Below are 19,432 nucleotides of genomic sequence, written 5' to 3' on the forward strand. Positions count from 1 at the left end.
AAAGAATCAAACCAACTCATTCCCCACCCCCAACACCCCCGCCTTACTATCCACCCCCAATCTCCTCCTCTGTTTCCTCCCCGGCATATCCCCATCCACCCCGGGCATGATCCTCCCCGGATGCACCACATTCAACAACACCAACGCCAACAACATCGGCACCGAATCCAAACAATACTGATATGCTTCATGCAGGGGGATAGAGCTATCCAATCCTTGGGCGTATTCACATAACCGGAAGATGATTCGCATCTATCATACCTCCTATTAGCCCTACTTCCCAACTAGGGTTTGTTGTGAAACTCACAGTAATCAAAGCCAAACACGCATAAAGCACATAAAGCAGCAACAATGCCTGATGTTTATCATCTCGTCTCTGAGCCAGAATCTTGCGATGAAAGGCAATTGCACAGAAAATAAAGACCAGAACGAATAGCTGCTGAATCCCAACACCACCCATGTAGATATGCAATCCCGTCATTTCGGTATCATATGATACGTTATTCCCGGCTGCTTGGGCGGCGCCGTAGACTTGGATTATAAATGCACTGTCCTCACAATCAGCATCCCACTTCCAACCAAGGGTGGTAAAACAGGGGGGGTATACATAACATCCAAAACCACAAAAAACAACCCAAAATGCCACGGCCGCACACGCAGAACCCTTGCATCATCCGTGAAATTCCACACCATCCGACCCATGACCATATACACGAAGGCGTTTGTCCAAAGGGGTGCGATGAGAATAAGCACGAACCATGCGGCGTAGTCGGTGTAGCTGGCGGGATTGAGGATGCTGAGGACACGGAAAATGTACGTGACTGTTTGGATGAGCCCGGACATGGCGATGACCCAGCAGTAGGATTTGCGGTGGAGGATGGCTTGGGCGATGTGGGCGAGAGTGGTCAGGGCGAAGAGGATGGTGAAGAGGTAGGATGCGGCGAGGGAGGGGCAGAAATCCCACATTGTGTTGGGGGTTGTTAGGGCTGTTTGTTTTTCTTTAGTTGCTGGGGTGTTTGGTGGGGGTGGGAATGGTACCTTTGCATTGTGTCATTGTGGTGGTGGGAGTATTTTGTATGAGAGATGATGATGTTGGTATGAGATGGAAATTTTGAAGGAGTTCTTCTTATATAAATGCATTCCATCCATCTTGCTGCCTGATGTGTCAACGTAGTCTTGAAGTTGTATACGAGATGGACCCTATACTAACCGCAGCAGCGGCTCCGATTGGCTCGTTCGTACGCACAGACCAATCACAGTGCGGCATGTTTTTCTTAGTCCCGCTCTGTTCGCAACTCTAATTTTAGCTGGCCAATCAGGGATGTATCCGAGTCAGGTTCTTCGTGAGGCTTAGTGTTAGCTAAAGGATTTTGTCTACACTGCGTCATTTGCGAGGATATAGTGTGCTTATTAGGTAGATCAGGAGGTAATGTAATCTACGACCAACTCAGCCACGCGATAAGCTGTCTGGACTACCGTAAGTGCAGATCTACCACTAGATCTGCTATTTGGCAAACTGGAATTATTCTCAGATGCGCATGACTTGTATGCCTGGAGGGAAATTCCTGGTGGTGATCATTCTGGATTCTCATATACAAAATGCGTTTCAGAGCCAGTCTCAATAACAAGAGCTACCATTGACAACATCTTTATTAAAAAGTGATCAATAATATGTGAGGGCATTCCATAAAGCTTCAAATCTACGATCCTCCGGCAATAAAAAATACTGGAATAAGAACAAATAGTGGATAGATATTTAGATATTAAGTATAACTACTGATTTGATTTGGTGGAATCCGAGTAGATGCTTTTGTGGGGGTCTTGGCTGGGTTGTTAGCCCATGGTAGTCAGCTAGATATAAAGGATCGAGGGATGGATACTAATCCTTATAATTATGTATCTACTGGACTTTCCAAACACGAGGTTTAACATGTAAACGACCTGAATTATATATCCTAAATCAATCACTCACAACCCCCACCCTCATCAAAGCCAACCGATTCCTCGCAGCACTAGAATGATCATACACCCCCCCATTAAACGCCTCCGTAACATCCTTCCCCAAATACAATCTCAATATTTTCTCACCCCCCGGATGTTCCCCACAAACCCCTCTAGATCATACACCACCCCATCAACCACCACCAATTCCCCCCTTCTCCACCGCACCCCTAACCTCTCCCATCCCATCACATCCAACTCCCCCACTCCCACTTCCACCTCCTTCCCCTCTGCACCCTCCCCCCCTCGCCATCTCCACCACCTCCTCACCCTCACCCCACCTACCAACCCCACCCCTCCCAGCCCGCAATCACCCACTTCGTAACATCCACATCCCACCACTCCTCCCACACCGATAATCCCCCGGAAACACATGATGATAATTATGATACCCTTCTCCCAACGTCACCATCGCAACAACCACCGACTCCCTGGCCGACTTCCTCTCATCAAACGGCCTCCCCCCAATCCAATGCGCCAACGAATTCACACAAAACGTAGCCTGGTTTACGAAAAACGCACGGAGGATCCCCGCGTAGAGGAATCCGCCGACCCAGTCATTCCAGAGGAATCCTGCGATTAGGGACGGGAAGAGCCACCCCATTGTGATGCAGAGGGGGAGGTAGTGTTTGTGTTGGGTTTGGATGATGGGGTCGGTGGTTAGGTCGGTGATGTTGATGGTGGGTTTTGGTTTGGGATGGGGGGGTTGGTGGAGGATAGTCCAGAGGATATGGGCGTGGAAGAATCCTTGGGTAATGTTGTAGGGGTCCAGTGGGGTGTCGGTGTAGCGGTGGTGGAGGCGGTGGTTGCGGGCCCAGAATTTGATGCTTCCTTGGATGGCGCCGGCGCCGAAGAGGGCGAGCAGCAGGCGGAGAGGGGTCGCGGCGGTGTAGGTGCGGTGGGACCAGAGGCGGTGGTAGCCTTGTTTTTGGTGTATATAAGTAAGTAAGTGGGATGGTGGGGGGAGGGAGGGAGGGTACCGGCTGTGATGGAGATCATGGTTATCAGGTAGTAGATTAGCGACCAGATGAGGGTGGGACGGAGGAGGGGGATGTAGGGGGTGCAGAGAAAGGCGATGAGCGGGATGGTGATGAGCATGGTAAAGTTGAACCATTTGATGCGGTGCAGGAGGGGGGGTGGGTTTTTCGATCTATGAGATGCTGGGTCTGCCATTGCGTCTGCCATTGCGTCTGCCATTTTGAGGGAGGGAATGATAATTCATTCTTTGGATGGGGGGGGGGGTTAACGGTATTTGTATGAGCAGGTGGAACACACCCTGGCGGTCAATGCAGGTGCAGGCATCATGTCATCCCTACGTCTCATGTGATCCGTCATCTGCCTTCTTGAAACATACCAAGGCGCAACTCGTCTTTCATACTACTGGGCAATATTCTGGGAGTTTAATCAACATAGTCTCATTATGATCTTAACAGTCAGCATGTGCAACTGACGATAAACGGTTGTCCAATATCATAATCCAGGCCCGAGATACCCATGTTGACTAAGAGCCAAGGACGACCTGCAAGGGGTGAAGATACAGGAACCCTTTTCCGGCATCCCACGGCAAACAAAGCTGCAACCTGCATCAATTGGTATTCAGTCGGTGTGAATGTCCTCAACTGGCTGCCCCTCAACCGGAACAAACCGCACCACCAACTTCCTCCCCCTGGGCAACGCAATAAACTCCAGATTCTGCTCAATGCCCTCATCATCCACCACTTTCGTAGTATAATTGGCATACACCGCCGCCATGACCATTTTGATCTCTATTCCCATTAGCATCATCCACAAATAGCCAAGATAACCTACCCAGCAATGCAAAGTTACTCCCCAGACACATCCTCCCCCCACTTCCAAACGCCCAAAATAACCTCCTCATATCATGGATCTTCCCATCCTCCACGTCCATCCACCTCGAGGGAATCCACTCCTCTGGCGACGGAAAGACCTCCTCAATCCGATGCAACGAATACGCAGACGAACTCACCTGCACTCCCCCAGGAATCCTATATCCATGCAACCATGTCCCCTCCGGAGGGGTCACTCTTGGTAGCTGCGCCGGAGCAGGAGCATGCAGACGGAGCGTCTCCCGCACAATCGCATCCAGCAAAGGCAGTCCATCAATATCCGACAGACGAGGGAGCTCCTCATTCCTCTCTGCATACTTCAACGACCCCGACAACGACCTCACCTCCTCCCTCAATCTCGCCTGCAACTCCGGCCTCTTCGACATCTCCCACATAATATACGTAAACGTAATTCCCGAGGTCTCATGTCCAGCCACCAAATGATCAAGCAGCTCCGACGCGATAGCCAAATCCAACGGTCTGTCATCAGGAGATTTCTCCAACTCTGTCTTGAGCCGAGTAAACACCACTGCTTCGGTAGCGGGAACCTGCTGATCCTCCTTCCGTGCGAGATTCTGCATCTTCTCACACAACCCCAAACACCAATTCTCAATGAATCCACGATACCGTTCCTCGCGAGATTGGTGCTTGAACCGCTCATATTCGGCTAACCAGTCCTTCCATTCCCCGAGGTTAAGCACATATCTCGTCGAATTGCGCAACCCGAACAGAAACGCAGAGGTAAAATCCATCCCCACGGCTTGGAATAATGGGAGTACATTGACGGTTCCTTTCGTGTGTGCTAAGTTGTTTAATATGGGGAACAGTCTGTTTCGGAGAATATGTGTCGAGAACACTCGGAGATCAGATGAATTCTGGAGGTATGATTTCGCGTATATGCTACTGAGCATTCGTTTCTGGTGCGCGTGCTGTTTATTAGGCAACATCCCCACGAGATTCGGGGTGTGGAAGTTGATAAAGGCGTCGCTGTAGAAGGAGTGTTTTTCGAATGCGCCGGTGTAGATAATGCGGAGGCCGAAGAGGGAGTTGATGCTTAGTTCATTTGGGCCGAGACGGATGATCGGGCCTAGTCGGCGGTGGGCAGCGTAGATGGTGTGAACTTCTTGGGTGCTGGTGCGTTTGGCGGTGATCCATCTTGAGGTTATGGGGGAGGTGGGGTGGGCGTTGGGGATAGAGGCGAGGGGGGAGAGGAAGTACGGGTGGAGGAGGTACTTGTAGAGGAGGAAGCAGAGGAGGGATACGGGGAGGATGGAGAGGGACATGGTGGGTTGTGGTGGAAGGAATCCAATGGGTGCAGGGATGCTTAAATAGCTGCGAAGAATGCTAAGGATGCACTAAGGATTTAGGGTTCCCGGCAGCCCCCGCAGTTGGTTGCACGAGGCAGAAACAGACAATATGAGATGTAATACATCATCCTAGTTGCCTTCACTGGGAGCTTTAGATAGATGGCTGTCAGTTGTGGTGTCAATTGTGATTTGATATAGTGTTATCACTGACTGCAGTCATATTCCTTGGTCAGCTATTCGACTTTGATTGTAGTTGCACTGCAGTGTATAAATTTGGATTGTCGATTTCCGTGTAATCACACTCTAGGCTGATACATTGTCGCACTCTAAGTGGAAATCCCTGATCGTTTGAGGAAATGTATAACAAAGTCACTGTGCCGCTATTAAACGTTAGCTCTCGATATTGTTCATGTATGGAGTGTCGCCAAGGTACCTTTGGACGCGTACACAGTTCTGTGGAAGAGGTACATAGAATCTCTATTGTATATCCTTGGTAGGGGCTTTGGGCGAACTGCGAAGATGGCGCGTGGGCCATGATATCAGTTTGAAGCATCGGGTGCATACATAGCAAGGTACCACCGTGTAGTTATGAGCGAGTCCGGAGTTCGGCACTAAATGGTTAACCCGGGCAGCACGATCCCAGACATGGCGATATCCACATCTAAAGTGCACAGGTACAAATATCTCAATCAACGAATTCTTCCTGAAAAGCTGCGACAGTCGACGAGACTTGACCACCATATGCATCTTCATCATCTTCTGCGTCACTGATCTTCAAGTCGCGATGGCGTTCCAACTGCGATTCTTAGTTAATTGTAAATACTATCAACGCACTGCTACTGACCTTCTGGAGTTGAAACAGAACAATACTCTAGGGCGGACTTTTCGCATCCCATGTAACTATCAAATCTCTTCTTCTTCATCTGAAAACCTCGACAAGGCCACAACTGTGCTGAGCTGAAATCAATCAAATACGGATCTCCAGCTTTCGACACCATCATATTGCGCGGGTAAAAGTCCCCATGAGCAATATCCAGTGAATGAAGACAATCTAGTTGGTATCGCAAGTTGGATGCTGCCGACGCCTTCAGCGTTCCCTTTCCAATGCTGGTCCCATCAATATACTCGAGCAATAAGCCTCGAACAGATTCATCAGTGTCTTCTGGACGTTGACGGAAGCCCAGCCACGGACGACGATCCATGTGTTTCAATTTTTGAATTAATGCTGTATCGGTCGACGTGTACCCGTTAGTCAGATTGTACCGTTTATCTAGTGCTTGTTCCTGTTCTCTGCTAATCGTGAGCCAGCCATGACATTTTGGACCGACTTGGCCATCCAGTCCACACTCGGCCAGGCAGGCGTATACCCGACTTTCAGCAATGAACGGATCATTTTACGTCACAATATCCTCGACCCGGGCCAATGAGTAGGATGGTGGCCAACAAGGAGAATGGATGGTGTGCTAACCGCACGGCTTATCAGTGGCACTTCTAGTGGGGCCGCGATGGACGAGGTGGAGGTACCAATTTAAGAGCGTAGATTCTTTCCTGGATTTTTACTTTGAACATGTAGGAGTGCACCGAGTCTGCGATGAGTTCAAGAAATTCAATTTGAGGAGCAAGATCCCTCCGATCTGGGAGGTAGGGGCAAATCTTGTCTTTGTATTTCAGCCATATGTGCCAATGTGACCTAGTTCGATCTCGAACGGGTAGTTGATCCATTGAGGGATGCCGTAATTTCCCAGCAGAGGTGGTGAATAATGCAGCCCTGAGGTTAGATAAATGTTGTATCTAATTCACTTGCTTGAGATTGAACATTCATAAAAGAAACGGAGATAGAATGACTGACGCGTGAAGGTCAAAGAGGGAGTTGGTGGATGCGCCCCTAGGCTTGGCATCTGACTCAGATGTTAGTCATTGACACGCTGCTGCCTAGTTACGTACGCCGTAGCATCTCATGATTTTCGAAGCACACAGCGCTCAGAAACACTAGGTTAGGTCCTAGGTAAGAGCAGTTTGCAACTTCAAGACTTCTGATTAATCCAGAAGTTATACACTTCTGGTTTCCTCATTGGATCTTTCTTTCGCTTATAACATCACTTGCTTTATATCATTGCTACTCACTGCTTCGCCCCTCCAAAAGGAGAAAAGAAGGTCCTTAAACTTCATTCAAAATGTATATTCATACCCTAGGTCTGAACTAGATCTTTACATAGATTTAGACCGTAGGTCTGAATCAAATACTATGTTTTTAAATGCTTGACAGAGTTCTTTGGTGCACTCAATAAGCCCTTTGGGGTGCCTGGATACGCTTTTTGAAAGTATTTGATAGAGCCTTTAAAAGTACTTGACGGAGCTCTTTAGAAGTATTCAATGGAGCCTGTATCTAGCCTGCTGTCATGGAGCTTTAGTATGGCGTATCTCCCTTTTTATAGCTGGCTTCATGAAGAGCTTTGACAAGACTAAGAATGAAAAACGTCATAGATCCAGCCTTCTATCCTGATTATTCATCTACTCCCCGGGTTGCGCGGAGTCCTTCAAGGTATTCAGCGATTGGTAAGTACCCTATGGTTGAAGAAGACTTACCATAAGCCTCTGCCAGTTCCCTTCCCAGCAGAGGATATGAGGCTCTTAAATCGACATCAAACGCAGCTAAGATGTGAATCCAGAAAAGCGCAAGATTGACGGTTAGATGTCCTGGCCGGTTCTCGCCCCATGAGATCACCACCACTTCAATGACGCTTTCATTCGCATCCGGGTTGCCGTTGTCCGTATATCTCGATGGGGATGATCTTATGTTGTCGGGGGAGGAAACCGTAATACTAGGAGAATCCACTAACATTGCAGACATGCTAGAGGCAGTGCTAGCTTGTCTAGGCCTAGGTCGGCGCTCGGGCGTAAGATGCTGTTGCTGTCGATTCCGGACCACAACCCGAAAAGGAGGGCAAGGTGATGGCGTCGAAGGAGGTCGTGTGAGTTGCGAAGCTTCCCTGTCTGGGGTAGAAGGAGTAGTAGGTTGTCCGGCCCCACGCACTGAGCGCTGGGACGATAATGGTGGGCCCTCATATTCTGAAATACTTCTTCTCATGCACAGTAGCTCCTTGTCAGAGATGACATATGCGTACCTGCTGTTGGCCAACTGCGCGTAGTAGTTGACCTGGCGTAACGGCTTGTAGAATTCCTTTACGTCACTCTCACTCTGGTCTAACAAGCCCGTATGCTACTTGCCAGATACCTTAGTGTCTCCTGGTATGCTACTTGCCAGATACCTTAGTGTCTCCTGGTATGCGATTCATGTCGAAGCTGACATTCAGCTCAACCCCGGCCCAGCCACATTCAGCATTCGGGAGAGGCCCATGACATCCCAAGGTCCAGGAAACCGTCTTTGTACTGCTTGACGCGAGGTCTAGAGCGCAGTCGACGATTGTATGGTGTCATTTGAGAAGAACGGCGGTAACACTGGTTTTATTCAAGATACAACGCAGATGGTGTCACAACGGGGGCGGTATATCTAGCTGGTCCGGGCTATACCTTGTACTGAGAATGTCACTCAACATCTCCATCATATGTGGGTATGTAAAGTCTGCCCATTCCCGAGTCTCTTCTATCATTTCCCAGTCGTTATTAAATGTATTGGGACCTTTCCCGGCCCTTGATCGGTCCAGGACTGGATCGGGGGTTGAAAGATATTCGAGTAAAGTAGGCATGGTGTCTGTAAGAAATTGACAACCGGTCAGAGTTCTTGCTAAGTAGAGGACGCAGAGTGTGAGGGGCTGGGCAACAGTGCCTATAAATATTTCTCCAAGTCGAGCGGGTTGGTAATAGACATTCACTTCCTCCTTGTGAAGGGTCAAGCTGGTGACTGATACTTCAATAGTGATTCCCCTCTAAAAGCCCATCTAGAGAGGTTGCGTGACCAAGAATTCAAGAATCATCATTTACCTCGTGAATCCTTAACAGCTGCGGGTGCCTGTGCTCATAGCGAACAAGGCTGAGGAGAGGGGTAATGCATGCTTAGCTATCACCCCACTGGCGCTAAATCCAATCCACTGGAAGCACCACCTCTTCAGGTTAGCTTTGCATCCAATTTTGACAAAGCAATTCATTGAACTCCAGTCCAAAGGTTGCGAAGCGTCTTAGTAAGCACCTTGTAACATATTTTCGAAAGCATGTCAGCGCTGGAAGTCTCCGGTCTTGTACTGCCGGCAGATAGTGGGCTCTAATTGGCCCGTTGTATGTACTATGGTACGATGCGAAATGATCGTTAGGTTTATCAGTGGACCAACTGATCCCACTAATGATCTTTTCTCACCGTACCATATTACTAATAATGGATAGGATGCAAAGGTTGATGATCTAGTTACGGAGGGGCTACGAAGGCTTTATACTGCGAGATCAGGCTCTAGCGGAACAAACCGTTCGGGCCGTTCCCTAGGATTGCCGGTAGTCTCTGGTTGTCCGATTGGGACCTTTCGTGAGACTATCGCGAGGTTCCTATCTGCTAGGAGTGAGCTGCTTCGTGGAGGTCGGCCGAGGACGGAGTTACGTGATTAGAGGCAGTCGGGTGACGCGGGAGGCCTTCGGTGCAACAGATATTGTGAATATACAAGGAGTGCTGTTAAGTGTATCTAAAGATCTCTGTCACGTGAGTTTAAGGGGCTCTACTAGGTATCTTTAGAAGCCTTGTAAAGGGCTCTGTCAAGCACTTTCAAAGAGTTTTGTGAAGTGCTTCTAAAGGACTCTACCAAGCATCTTCGAATACAGTACTTGATTCTGATCTATAATCCGGATATATATAGGGATCAGGTTTAGACTTACAGTCTGAATATGTGTTTTGAGAGGGTTCGCGGATTGATAGGATCTGTGATGGTGGTTAACCATACATGGGTTTATGTTTAGATTGATAGAATTGTTAGAGAGCAATGGTAACTATTAACACCTTTCTGTCACCTTGAAATGGCTACTGCGCAAGAGTTGCTTCATATCTGGATTTAGTTGGATACTCCCAACTTACTGTTTCCATCTCAGTCCAGTCATCAGTATGCCAGCAGAGTCATTCATTTATCAATCTCATATGCCGACCTGCTAGCGATAACTGCTATAAAGTGCGTTGAACTTCTAATGAAGCTAAATAATGCGATGATTAAGCTTCTCATACGCAATCCTTTACCGTCGTTTATCAGCCACTTCTCAACAAATCAAAATCGAAACTCAAGATATCTGCTTCCCTGTTTGCTTGGTTTGCTGAGTCGCTGGCCCGACAACCGGATGGCCTTTACTTTCTCACTTGCCGACAAAGACATGGAGACCACCAGCTACCCCTCTCCCTCACAAATTACGAATTTAGCGAATCTTCTATCGAAACTGAATCTTCAAGTATCACGGATATCCTCTGATAATGCATTTTTCTCAACAGATCCTCGACTCCTCCCTCAGTTGATTCAAGCGCGGATAGCCGCAAACCTCTAGTCACTATTTGTGCCACCCAACTGATGCCCAACATGGGCCAATTTCCCTTGAAAGACAATTACGACAGCAGAGAACGGTTGTCACAGATTTCCCGGTTCTCGCAGTAGCGCATCCAAATTGTGCAACAACTATTATCGAATGGTGGTCTTGCGCAAGGAACAGGAGGCTTGGATGATGTGACAAGGGATACTCGAGCTAGTAGGGTTTCATGCAGATACATGTGCCTCCATAGCAGTGTTACGGCTGCAGCTTTGTCACGGAGCTGGCAACTTTAGCGTAGTGCGTGTATTTATAGGCATCGCCGACGCCCTACCTGCCAACATATCACGCTGCCTAGAGCCGGTCAACCTCCAAAGGCATCTCGCAGTCGGCCATTCCTGGGCTTACATCATGTCTCCAAACTCTCATGAGATCCCTGAACCGGTTTTATACCCATGTCGTGTCCGACATACCAGAGTGCACCCACTTGTTCATTCATTTTCATATTCTTATCTGTGGATGGTGTTGCCAGTCCGCTGGCAGGGTAAAGATCTCGAATCAGATAATCTCTCGCCCGTCAGCTTGGGATGGTTCACTGTCGATGCTGGGGACTACTTGGAAAGAGGCAATCACGCAGGGCTGCATGGTAAACTTCGTCAGTATCTGCACAGTCAGGTAAAGTAATAATGCATCTTGCACTTCCCTGTCTCACTGACAGTTCATCACAGCACCTTCAAGACGACGACTATCCCTACGTCTACCTTCTCACTGCCCCAAAAGTACTAGGCCATGTCTTCAACCCTGTTTCATTCTGGTATCTGTATTCGGTCAGCCGAACATTAGCCGCCGTGATCTTGGAAGTGAACAACAATTTTGGCGAGCGACATATGTACCTGCTGAAAGCATCAGGAATGTCAGGTGGCGCTAGTGGCGCCGATCCTGTTGATCCGCCTTGTCCCAGGACATCGAATCACTTCACCAGCATTTGGCCGAAAGATTTCCATGTCTCACCGTTCAACCCCCGAGAGGGCATGTCGTATGCCTTGACAACCGCTGACCCCTTACTGGCGGGCCCTGAAGGAACGCAGCCGATCGATAGCCGGATCGTACTAGTGGCCTCCGATCGCCGCGTCCAACTCATCGCCACTATCCGCGCCACAGGACCGGCGATCCGCCCAGCAGCTCTCTCCACTTCCCAGAGATACCAGCTGATCTTCTCGTGGGGATGGGTGGGAGCTTTGACGGAGCCACGCATATTCTTCCAAGCGGCCAGGCTGCATCTGCAACGGAAATTGAGGGTCTGGTCTCTTCCGGTGCCGCTGGAGAGAACAATAAGTCGACACGCCAGTCAAATAGAACGGTCGCTGGAGCCTTTCTTTCGGGGATACCTGCGATATCTAGTAGAGAACGCTTCTCCATCTCTTACCGTGCGATACTACGCTGCAGGTTTATGCCTCAACGATACGATCGAGGTCATGCAGTCGCCTCTGGCTCGGAGAATTCCCAACGAATCAGTCGACAACAGCGTCGAGCTTCGGGTACTACGGCCGGACTTCTACACCTCCTTCGCGGAGAGTCACGCCTTCACCGCCGAAGCAGTCTTTGCACTATTGGCAGGAAGTGGCCTGCTGCGGGTGTCGGGCATGGATCGGCTGCGTGATCTGGTGTGTGGAACGCAACTTTCTTTGTCGGAAACTCTCCAACTCTCTGTCTCAGCCGATCTTGGTTTCCGGGTTATCGACAGTATCCGAAAGGGGCGGGCCGCATCACACGCCGGGCTTTCCTTGTCTGCCCTGGACTGCTACGTGCTGACATGTTGCACCCCGGCTGAGCAGAGGGGGTACCGGAGGCATCTTCTGCAGCTGCTCCTTAGCCGCTACCTTGCCTTTGGCAGTGTAGGCCTTCTTCAAGCCCAAGTTTGGGTCGCTCACCTGGTTGTGGTGTGGGTCTTGCTGCGATGTCTGGGTATTGCTCGGCTTTTCCAATAGTTGACGAATGGCCTGGTTAGAGCCGATGGTTTTGATTTACCTGATGAGCCACATGATCTATATTTCTCATAGCAAAGATTATCATGCATCTATTAGCTGGTACTCAGATCGGAAACATAATCAAATTCCGCGACAGGCGCCTCCACCTTACGCCCGGTGGCTTTACGCGTGCAACCGATGAAGCACGGATACGACATCCGATCTGCCTGCTCATCGAACATTCCGCATCTAGCCGATGGCTTCATTTGGTTGAAAGTTACCTTTGCTCAAAAGTATTGCCTTGTAACATACAAGACACTGCTCGTCCAATTATATGTTTCTGTAATGAGTTCAGATCATGCGTTCGAATAGCCCCGAGCATTGCCATGGAACCAAGAATCTTATCGCAGGAGACAAACTTGGACATGAAAGAACCCGAGCATCCCCATTGGGTGTCTGCTCAATATGGCGCCCTACTCGGTGGAGCAGCCACCAAACTTGGAGATGGTCGGTTTAGCCGCCAATGATAACCTTCTCCATCACCCCCCAGTCACACGAGGCACAGCATCTGTACACAACAGATTATCGGTTCAGGCGAATCTGTTCTGACAGAATGGAGATTTGTGATGTGATGCTTGGACACACTTGCAGCGGCAGGGCACCAACGTAACACCACCGATTTGGCTGCACTACATGCAGTGACAAAGCATACCATGTTGATATCTTGGGCAAGACCAGCCAAACGCCGGTTATCAACACGGGAATGCCACTGGGATTACATATATAGTCCGTCGCCTGCAGGTAGTCAGTCACCCATTCTTGATCGGACATCGGATCGACTCTCACCATGCAAGACGGGTATGTCAGGAACTTCCTTCCCAGAAGACATCATAACCTCTTTTAGTAAGAGAATCGCCATCATTGGCAGTGGTGCCGCAGGCATGGCCGCCCTTTGGGCCCTGCACAAGCACTCGCCTCATCAAGTCCATCTCTACGAAGCGGCTCCTCGTCTTGGGGGTCATATTAACACAGTGGAATTCAAGAGAGAGAGCGATGCTGTCAACGTGGACACTGGATTTATTGTGTTGAACAATTCTACCTATCGTTCGTTGCCTTCACCTTTTTCTAAACCAATCTAACTCGTGCAGCCAATTTTCTCAACTTTCTCAACACTATCAATGTCCCAACCACGCCTTCGGAAATGTCCTTTAGTGTGTCACGGTACTCCGAATCTGGCCCGTTTGAATGGGCGGGGTCATCGCTACGAAACCTCTTTGCGCAAGGCCGGAACCTTTTCTCTCCTAATATGTGGCGGATGGTATTCGACATGGTGCGGTTCAACCACTTTGCACCAGACCTCCTTCGCCTTCCCGACGAGGACAATACCATCTCCATTGGCGAGTATCTCGAGAAGGAGGGGTATTCGGCATTCTTCCGCGACAACTACCTGATCCCTTTGACGGCGTCCACATGGAGCACCAGTCCAGAGAAATGCGACTTGCAATTCCCGGCTGTGACTCTGATAAGATTCCTGTTAGTGGCTTCTCTCCTCTTAGATCATCAGACTAACACTACAGGTACAACCATAACCTCTTGAATACTCTCGGGCGCGGACTAGAATGGCTTTCGGTAGTCAACGGCGCCAAAAGCTACGTCGAAGCTGTAATGGCAGATTTTCCCAACGAGCAAGTCTTTCTCAATCGACCTGTGGTGTCCGTCACCAACGATCCGGCCTCGGGAATGGTAAGTGTCACCACCGCAGAAGACATAGCCACCTACGACCACGTCATCATCGCCACGCCGGCACCTCAAGCATTGTCCCTAATCTCAACCTCGGCGACTGCAACTGAGAAATCTATTCTATCGGCTTTTGAGACAACCACCAACACCGCAGTCCTTCACTCGGACGAGTCTCTGCTTCCCCAAAACAAAAGGGTCTGGTCTACATGGAACTACCTAAGCAACGGGTCCGCAGACCAGGTATGTGTCACATACAACATGAACCGCGCGGTGGGGGCTTCGCATGCCAAATACGGGTCTGTGTTGGTGACGATGAATCCGATGTTCATGCCCGATGAGCGGACCATCCAGGGAGTTTATGAGTATGAGCACCCACTATTTACCCCTGCTGCGGTGAAGGCCCAGACAATGCTGCCGCATATCCAGGGCACACGGGGCATCAGTTACGCGGGCGCGTGGACAATGTACGGGTTCCATGAGGATGCTTTTACGAGTGCATTTGGAGTTGTGAAGGACTTGGGTGCAAACCTTCCCTTCCCAGTTGCTAACAGTCGGCTAAAGGGGGGATTTGTATTGGAAGTGACCTGGTTGGAGTACGTCTTCAAATTGATATTACAGGGCATGCAGTGTTTAGTTGTGATCTTGATGGGGAATGCTCTCCGACAAGGGGGGAAGCAGAAGGCGCGCTAGGAAGACAGGAATATGTGATAGTGGAATAGTTCGCAGCAGTATATCAATGTACCTCACTTGACCTTACCCTGGCGCTTTCGTAGCCCCCCAATTAGGTAGTATCGCCTCACTATGCACCTGCGCCCGGCCGAATATCCCCGATAAACCTGTCACATCCTTTCTTTGAGCTTGTTGATCCCATTCGTATCACCTGATCTTCCCCTTGCATGAATACAATCATTTTGCATATGATATATGCCGTGCAAGGCGCCATCGTTATCTTCATTAGAGTATGGTCTAGGATTGTGTCTATGAAAGGGGTTATGTTCATCTACGACGGCTGGTAATCAAGTTCCTTTGATAGTCACACACTCTTTTTTTTTCGGGGGGGGGGGGAGTTTACAATAACCGAGTTACTGTAACGGTTCTAAGTTGTTGTTCCTGGGTAGAGGTGGGGTAGGTTGGATTTTCTCATGAACTGTAACAGTTCGTTGCTTTTCATGTACAGTAAGCTGAATATATCTCTACATTTCTAATCAGCCAGAGACATTTACTATCAATCAGTTTCCAAGGCAAAACTGTCCAGCGATGAATCCATCTATGACATCAGTCTCACTCTGGTGCCTATATAGTCAGGTATGTGACATTTCACCAAACCCAGGTCAGATAACCCTTGCAGATACTTCACACTTCATACAATCAAAGTCCTGTATACAAACACCGGTTTCCCTACTACCTACTATAATCAATATTCACGAATCTTCCTAGTTCACTTTACCTAACACAAAAGAATATACCTACCTACCTACCTACCTACCTATCTAATACTATCTACAAACTTACCAATTTCCATCCCCTCACAAATTCATTAACATAGACTAAAATAAAGATCTACAATTGTCTTACACATTTACATCATACCACACGAGTTCCCCGCAAGGTGTATGTACTATCCCTAGATGCCACTTTTACTCAATATGGCTGGTCCTGAGAGTATATATATCAGTTTATGGTAGTGCGACTAGTAGTATCTTTCGATAATACTATTCATATCCTATCTATTATATACTATCGCCCTATCAAGCACCGAATATGAAAGTACATGTCTTCCTCCCTTTAATTACTTTATTTTCTTCACTAAAAGCACAATCTATCCCTCAATGTCTGGTTCGCATCCCATTCCTTCATTACATAATGCTATCTCTACGGTGCTAATAGTTGATAGAGTGACTGCGTCAACTCCAGTACTGTCTGCGATGCCAACGATATCAATTGCTATTGCACGAATGCGGGGTTTCAGCAGGGATTGAGGGATTGTTTGGGTCAGAGGGGGTGTGAGGGGGATTTACAGGGTAAGATAATTTATTTCATTGTGTCGTGGTGAGGGTGAAGGAAGCTGATGGTTGCTTTGGGTATGTGTAGCTGGGGAGGATTTACAGAGTGCGATTTGTGGATGATACTATTATTATATGTATCAAGGGTATTATGCTTTAAATCTATCGTCTACATCTAAGAGAGGGAGACATATCATTCCTCCCACTCGGCCAACAACTTCTCATCTAATCCCACGTATCCCTCCACGACCTTTAATCCCCGTAGTCGCTCTTCTTCGATCTGTTCCCATGTCCATTCGTTTCGATCCCACGCCTTTCCGTGCTTGACTTTGTCCAGGACTTCCCCTACGACCCCGCCGTCTACCGCGACATTCTCTTTGATTCCTTCTGGAGTTTCAAGGCCCTCTCCCTCTTCTACTAGGACAACTCCTTCCTCTCCCTCGCCTTCTCCATCCTTATCCTTGTTGGTAATACCCTCAGCAATGGGTACATCAGGATAAAGCCCACTCGCCCGCAAAACCCTCTCCGGATGAACCGTCAACCACCCCTTCTTAACCACATACTTACTCACCGCCGTTGCAAACACCTTCCCCTTCCCTCCCTTGCCACTCACAAACAAACTCAAAATATAAACCCACTTCCGATCCCATCCCACCACCCGACTCACAACCTTATACCCCTCAAACGGCTTAATCTCCCTCTTGAAACTCGTATACGTCGACCCCAGCGCAATGTATATCTTCTTGCCCACGTTCTCTCTCCCCTGTTCTTTGCTGACCTTGGCCAGTTCTGTATCGAGTTGTTTGCTGATGAGTGTGACTCCCGGGGTGTAGACGCGAGTGACGATCGCCGTGCGGGAGATATCCAGGTCGGAGAAATAAGTACTGTTGGATTTGTGGATGTTGTAGTCTGTTTCCCAGAGGGAGGTGTGGGTTGTTAGGCTGTGAGGGGCGAAGATGGGGTGGGATTTTATAGATTTCGTGCTGGAGCTGGAGTTGGTAGAAGGGGGGCAGGTTGGGAAGGGAGCGTCGGTGGGGTGGCGGCGGAGGTTGATGAAGAGGTGATAGCCTAGGCGAATCTAGTTGCTTTTGTTAGTCGGTTTCCAAATGGGATTGGGGTTGGGTTGAGGGGGTGGTTAGGGGAGATGGGATGGAGTTGGTTTGCGGGGAGGTTTCGGTGATAGTTAGTTTGAAAGGGCCATGGGGAAGTTGATAGGATGCGATGAGCTATATATGTAGAATACGTACGTGCCACACGCCAGGCAGGTTCTTGAAGCTGAGAATAGCAAGAACCAGAGCCAAGGCCTTCCAGGAGAGAAGCGAGGGGAGGGTCTCGCGCAGAGTGGAGAGAACGTCGGCCATGTTCGATGGTGGTCTCGATGCGACCTAGTGAAGGGATCGGATGCTGCGGCAAAGTCAACAAGAAACACAGTCAGACACACCCGGAAGAAAGAAGGACTCCAGCTGGATGCCGGGTGCGTGGATTTATGTCAACGGTCAGGAGGATCCTCGGAGTTGGATGACCCAATGTTGGGAAGTCCCGCGGACTGCCTCGGAAAAACTACTCGGCGAGATACACTCGCTCGGTGTCGATTAGAGTCAAACTGAATCGGTGCCAATCTGACACTTCAAACGTTCCAAGATAACAAGTAAAGATTCACTCGATTGATTGCAGTATCTCCGTATCGCATCCCGGACCCCGGACTCCGATTTGGTCACGTGATACCGACCCACCGACTCCGAATAGCTTCACTTCTTCCTCTACCTTCCCCTCCCCGTCAAACCATACTAAAAAATAGCCATACAGTTCGGTGGACTCGACACTCCTCTCGCACAATTCAACGGACTACTCGAGATGAAAAATGTCCATCTCCCCAGTCGCCGACACGTCTCTGCCAACTCATCCAAATCAAACATCTCCCCAATCGGCACTCCCCACCCCGCCAGCATATAATGGTGAAGATCAAACTCCGGCTTCAGCGGCGGAAAAACCTCGAAACTGACCGCATCTGATGCCACAGCCGCGAAATGATTATCCCACATGAACCTTAGCACGCGCTCACTCTGCTCCAGCCCCGCATGCTTCGGCACCTCCTGCTGGCTATACTGCAACTTCTCCTCCTCGCTCATCCCCTCCCATGTAGCCGGTAACCCAACCCGAAGGAAGAAGATATCTCCGCGCTCGAACTTGATTCCGCACTCGTTTGCAATGGTGAGAACGTCATCGAGCGATACAACATGCGGACTGAGCGCGTTGACTGTGACGTTGCGATTTTCCTTTGCCCAGGTATAATAGTCGATTAATACACCGCGACCCGCGATGCCTTTTTTAGCCCAGTGGCCGATACCGATGCGGGACGAGGTTGGATCCAGGATTTCGGTGGACGTGGTACCGCCGTAGAAGACGCGTTGGTCGGGGGTTGGGCCAGGCGCATTGTGATGCCGGAAACCGTCCCATTGGGAGGATTGTTGGGGGTTAAAATGGTATTCGTCATCGAAAGCAACGCCGTCTGCAACCCATTTGATGCGGTGTTCGAAGGGTTTGCGACGGAAGCCTATGTGGGTTAGTGGGGTTGTTTGAAAGGAGTAGACTAGTACGCACCTGGAGGGTTCAGCTTTTCTAGATCCCAGTTGAGACAGACGCGCTCGCCCGTTTGGATCTGGGTTTGTGCAGCGTTGGCGACGACCTCGGGCGTGAGCAGTCGGAGCATGCCGAGCCCCTCGTCGGCGGAGTTGGGGGGCGCCGGCCAGTAGCGGCGTTTGTCGGTGAGGTCATCGAAAGTCTTAGGGAGAACGGGTGCGGACATTGTGGTGAAGAGTAATGGCGTCAGTTGATGTGGATGATGCTTATGCTAGGTGGTTGTTGTAGAAGGGGATATGAGGGGTTGATAAGAGGCGGGGTCGGAGAAAGTCCGGGGAGACCTCCACTTGGCTATTTAGGGCTGCACTAATCTTGATACTATACATTTGGACTTGAATTATGTTGACAGACTACTTTGAGTTGTCGGATATCTTCCTAAGCAACCTGAGAGTCATATAGAACAGTTCGCTGGGAGATGGATCACATAGTCATGCTGGACGTCTTTAGCCTGTAGCGCTAGCGTGGATCCCGATCGCTCT

General features: G+C 49.4%; 10 protein-coding genes across 10 annotated transcripts; 2 read left to right on the forward strand and 8 right to left on the reverse strand.

Moving 5' to 3' along the window:
- Positions 1–6: 6 nt before the first annotated feature.
- Positions 7–1,086, reverse strand: BO94DRAFT_607609 (RTA1 domain-containing protein; the record flags this gene model as incomplete). The annotated part of the gene is made up of 4 exons (XM_025616543.1): positions 1,039–1,086; positions 608–986; positions 308–548; positions 7–252 (listed from the first exon to the last, which is right to left on the reverse strand). The coding sequence occupies exons 1-4, from the start codon at positions 1,052–1,054 to the stop codon at positions 7–9; spliced, it is 882 nt and encodes a 293-aa protein (XP_025463390.1). The 5' UTR covers positions 1,055–1,086.
- Positions 1,087–2,303: 1,217 nt separating this feature from the next.
- BO94DRAFT_627644 (acyl-CoA desaturase) lies at positions 2,304–3,198 on the reverse strand (the record flags this gene model as incomplete). The annotated part of the gene is made up of 2 exons (XM_025617439.1): positions 2,304–2,922; positions 2,982–3,198. The coding sequence occupies 2 exons, from the start codon at positions 3,196–3,198 to the stop codon at positions 2,312–2,314; spliced, it is 828 nt and encodes a 275-aa protein (XP_025463391.1). The 3' UTR covers positions 2,304–2,311.
- A 399-nt stretch (positions 3,199–3,597) lies between these two features.
- On the reverse strand, positions 3,598–5,131 carry BO94DRAFT_475391 (cytochrome P450; the record flags this gene model as incomplete). The annotated part of the gene is made up of 2 exons (XM_025608565.1): positions 3,598–3,767; positions 3,811–5,131. 2 exons carry the CDS (start codon positions 5,129–5,131, stop codon positions 3,598–3,600), a joined length of 1,491 nt encoding a protein of 496 aa, XP_025463392.1.
- A 687-nt stretch (positions 5,132–5,818) lies between these two features.
- On the reverse strand, positions 5,819–6,838 carry BO94DRAFT_607617 (uncharacterized protein). Its single transcript, XM_025616544.1, has 3 exons — positions 6,680–6,838; positions 6,000–6,618; positions 5,819–5,951 (listed from the first exon to the last, which is right to left on the reverse strand). Exons 2-3 carry the CDS (start codon positions 6,355–6,357, stop codon positions 5,920–5,922), a joined length of 390 nt encoding a protein of 129 aa, XP_025463393.1. The 5' UTR covers positions 6,358–6,618; positions 6,680–6,838; the 3' UTR covers positions 5,819–5,919.
- An 820-nt stretch (positions 6,839–7,658) lies between these two features.
- BO94DRAFT_559928 (uncharacterized protein) lies at positions 7,659–8,862 on the reverse strand (the record flags this gene model as incomplete). The annotated part of the gene is made up of 4 exons (XM_025614108.1): positions 7,659–7,862; positions 7,884–8,354; positions 8,425–8,545; positions 8,651–8,862. The coding sequence occupies 4 exons, from the start codon at positions 8,860–8,862 to the stop codon at positions 7,659–7,661; spliced, it is 1,008 nt and encodes a 335-aa protein (XP_025463394.1).
- A 2,342-nt stretch (positions 8,863–11,204) lies between these two features.
- Positions 11,205–12,591, forward strand: BO94DRAFT_475329 (uncharacterized protein; the record flags this gene model as incomplete). Its single annotated transcript, XM_025608560.1, has 2 exons — positions 11,205–11,273; positions 11,332–12,591. The coding sequence occupies 2 exons, from the start codon at positions 11,205–11,207 to the stop codon at positions 12,589–12,591; spliced, it is 1,329 nt and encodes a 442-aa protein (XP_025463395.1).
- A 712-nt stretch (positions 12,592–13,303) lies between these two features.
- On the forward strand, positions 13,304–15,347 carry BO94DRAFT_539010 (NAD(P)/FAD-dependent oxidoreductase). The gene is made up of 4 exons (XM_025612608.1): positions 13,304–13,428; positions 13,475–13,674; positions 13,719–14,103; positions 14,148–15,347. Exons 1-4 carry the CDS (start codon positions 13,418–13,420, stop codon positions 14,998–15,000), a joined length of 1,449 nt encoding a protein of 482 aa, XP_025463396.1. The 5' UTR covers positions 13,304–13,417; the 3' UTR covers positions 15,001–15,347.
- On the reverse strand, positions 15,055–15,361 carry BO94DRAFT_240495 (uncharacterized protein). The gene has a single exon (XM_025606368.1). The coding sequence runs from the start codon at positions 15,308–15,310 to the stop codon at positions 15,110–15,112; it is 201 nt and encodes a 66-aa protein (XP_025463397.1). The 5' UTR covers positions 15,311–15,361; the 3' UTR covers positions 15,055–15,109.
- A 1,072-nt stretch (positions 15,362–16,433) lies between these two features.
- Positions 16,434–17,825, reverse strand: BO94DRAFT_539011 (acyl-CoA thioesterase). The gene is made up of 2 exons (XM_025612609.1): positions 17,561–17,825; positions 16,434–17,391 (listed from the first exon to the last, which is right to left on the reverse strand). The coding sequence occupies exons 1-2, from the start codon at positions 17,672–17,674 to the stop codon at positions 16,507–16,509; spliced, it is 999 nt and encodes a 332-aa protein (XP_025463398.1). The 5' UTR covers positions 17,675–17,825; the 3' UTR covers positions 16,434–16,506.
- A 275-nt stretch (positions 17,826–18,100) lies between these two features.
- BO94DRAFT_475242 (uncharacterized protein) lies at positions 18,101–19,119 on the reverse strand (the record flags this gene model as incomplete). The annotated part of the gene is made up of 2 exons (XM_025608554.1): positions 18,101–18,867; positions 18,915–19,119. 2 exons carry the CDS (start codon positions 19,117–19,119, stop codon positions 18,101–18,103), a joined length of 972 nt encoding a protein of 323 aa, XP_025463399.1.
- Between the last annotated feature and the right edge of the window lie 313 nt (positions 19,120–19,432).

Source organism: Aspergillus sclerotioniger (assembly GCF_003184525.1).
Source record: "Aspergillus sclerotioniger CBS 115572 chromosome Unknown BO94scaffold_32, whole genome shotgun sequence".
In the NCBI taxonomy this organism is placed as follows: domain Eukaryota; kingdom Fungi; phylum Ascomycota; class Eurotiomycetes; order Eurotiales; family Aspergillaceae; genus Aspergillus; species Aspergillus sclerotioniger.

What these genes read in the sequence shown, in the direction of transcription:
- BO94DRAFT_607617 (XM_025616544.1), bottom strand. Translation starts at nt 6,357, where the DNA reads ATGGATCGTCGTCCGTGGCTGGGCTTCCGTCAACGTCCAGAAGACACT. An exon ending in TTCTGTTTCAACTCCAGAAG is followed by an intron (nt 5,952 to 5,999) that starts GTCAGTAGCAGT and finishes TAAGAATCGCAG; the next exon opens with TTGGAACGCCATCGCGACTT.
- BO94DRAFT_539010 (XM_025612608.1), top strand. An exon ending in GTTGAACAATTCTACCTATC is followed by an intron (nt 13,675 to 13,718) that starts GTTCGTTGCCTT and finishes TAACTCGTGCAG; the next exon opens with CCAATTTTCTCAACTTTCTC. An exon ending in GTGACTCTGATAAGATTCCT is followed by an intron (nt 14,104 to 14,147) that starts GTTAGTGGCTTC and finishes CTAACACTACAG; the next exon opens with GTACAACCATAACCTCTTGA.
- BO94DRAFT_240495 (XM_025606368.1), bottom strand. Translation starts at nt 15,310, where the DNA reads ATGAACATAACCCCTTTCATAGACACAATCCTAGACCATACTCTAATG.
- BO94DRAFT_539011 (XM_025612609.1), bottom strand. Translation starts at nt 17,674, where the DNA reads ATGGCCGACGTTCTCTCCACTCTGCGCGAGACCCTCCCCTCGCTTCTC. An exon ending in ACCTGCCTGGCGTGTGGCAC is followed by an intron (nt 17,392 to 17,560) that starts GTACGTATTCTA and finishes AAAAGCAACTAG; the next exon opens with ATTCGCCTAGGCTATCACCT.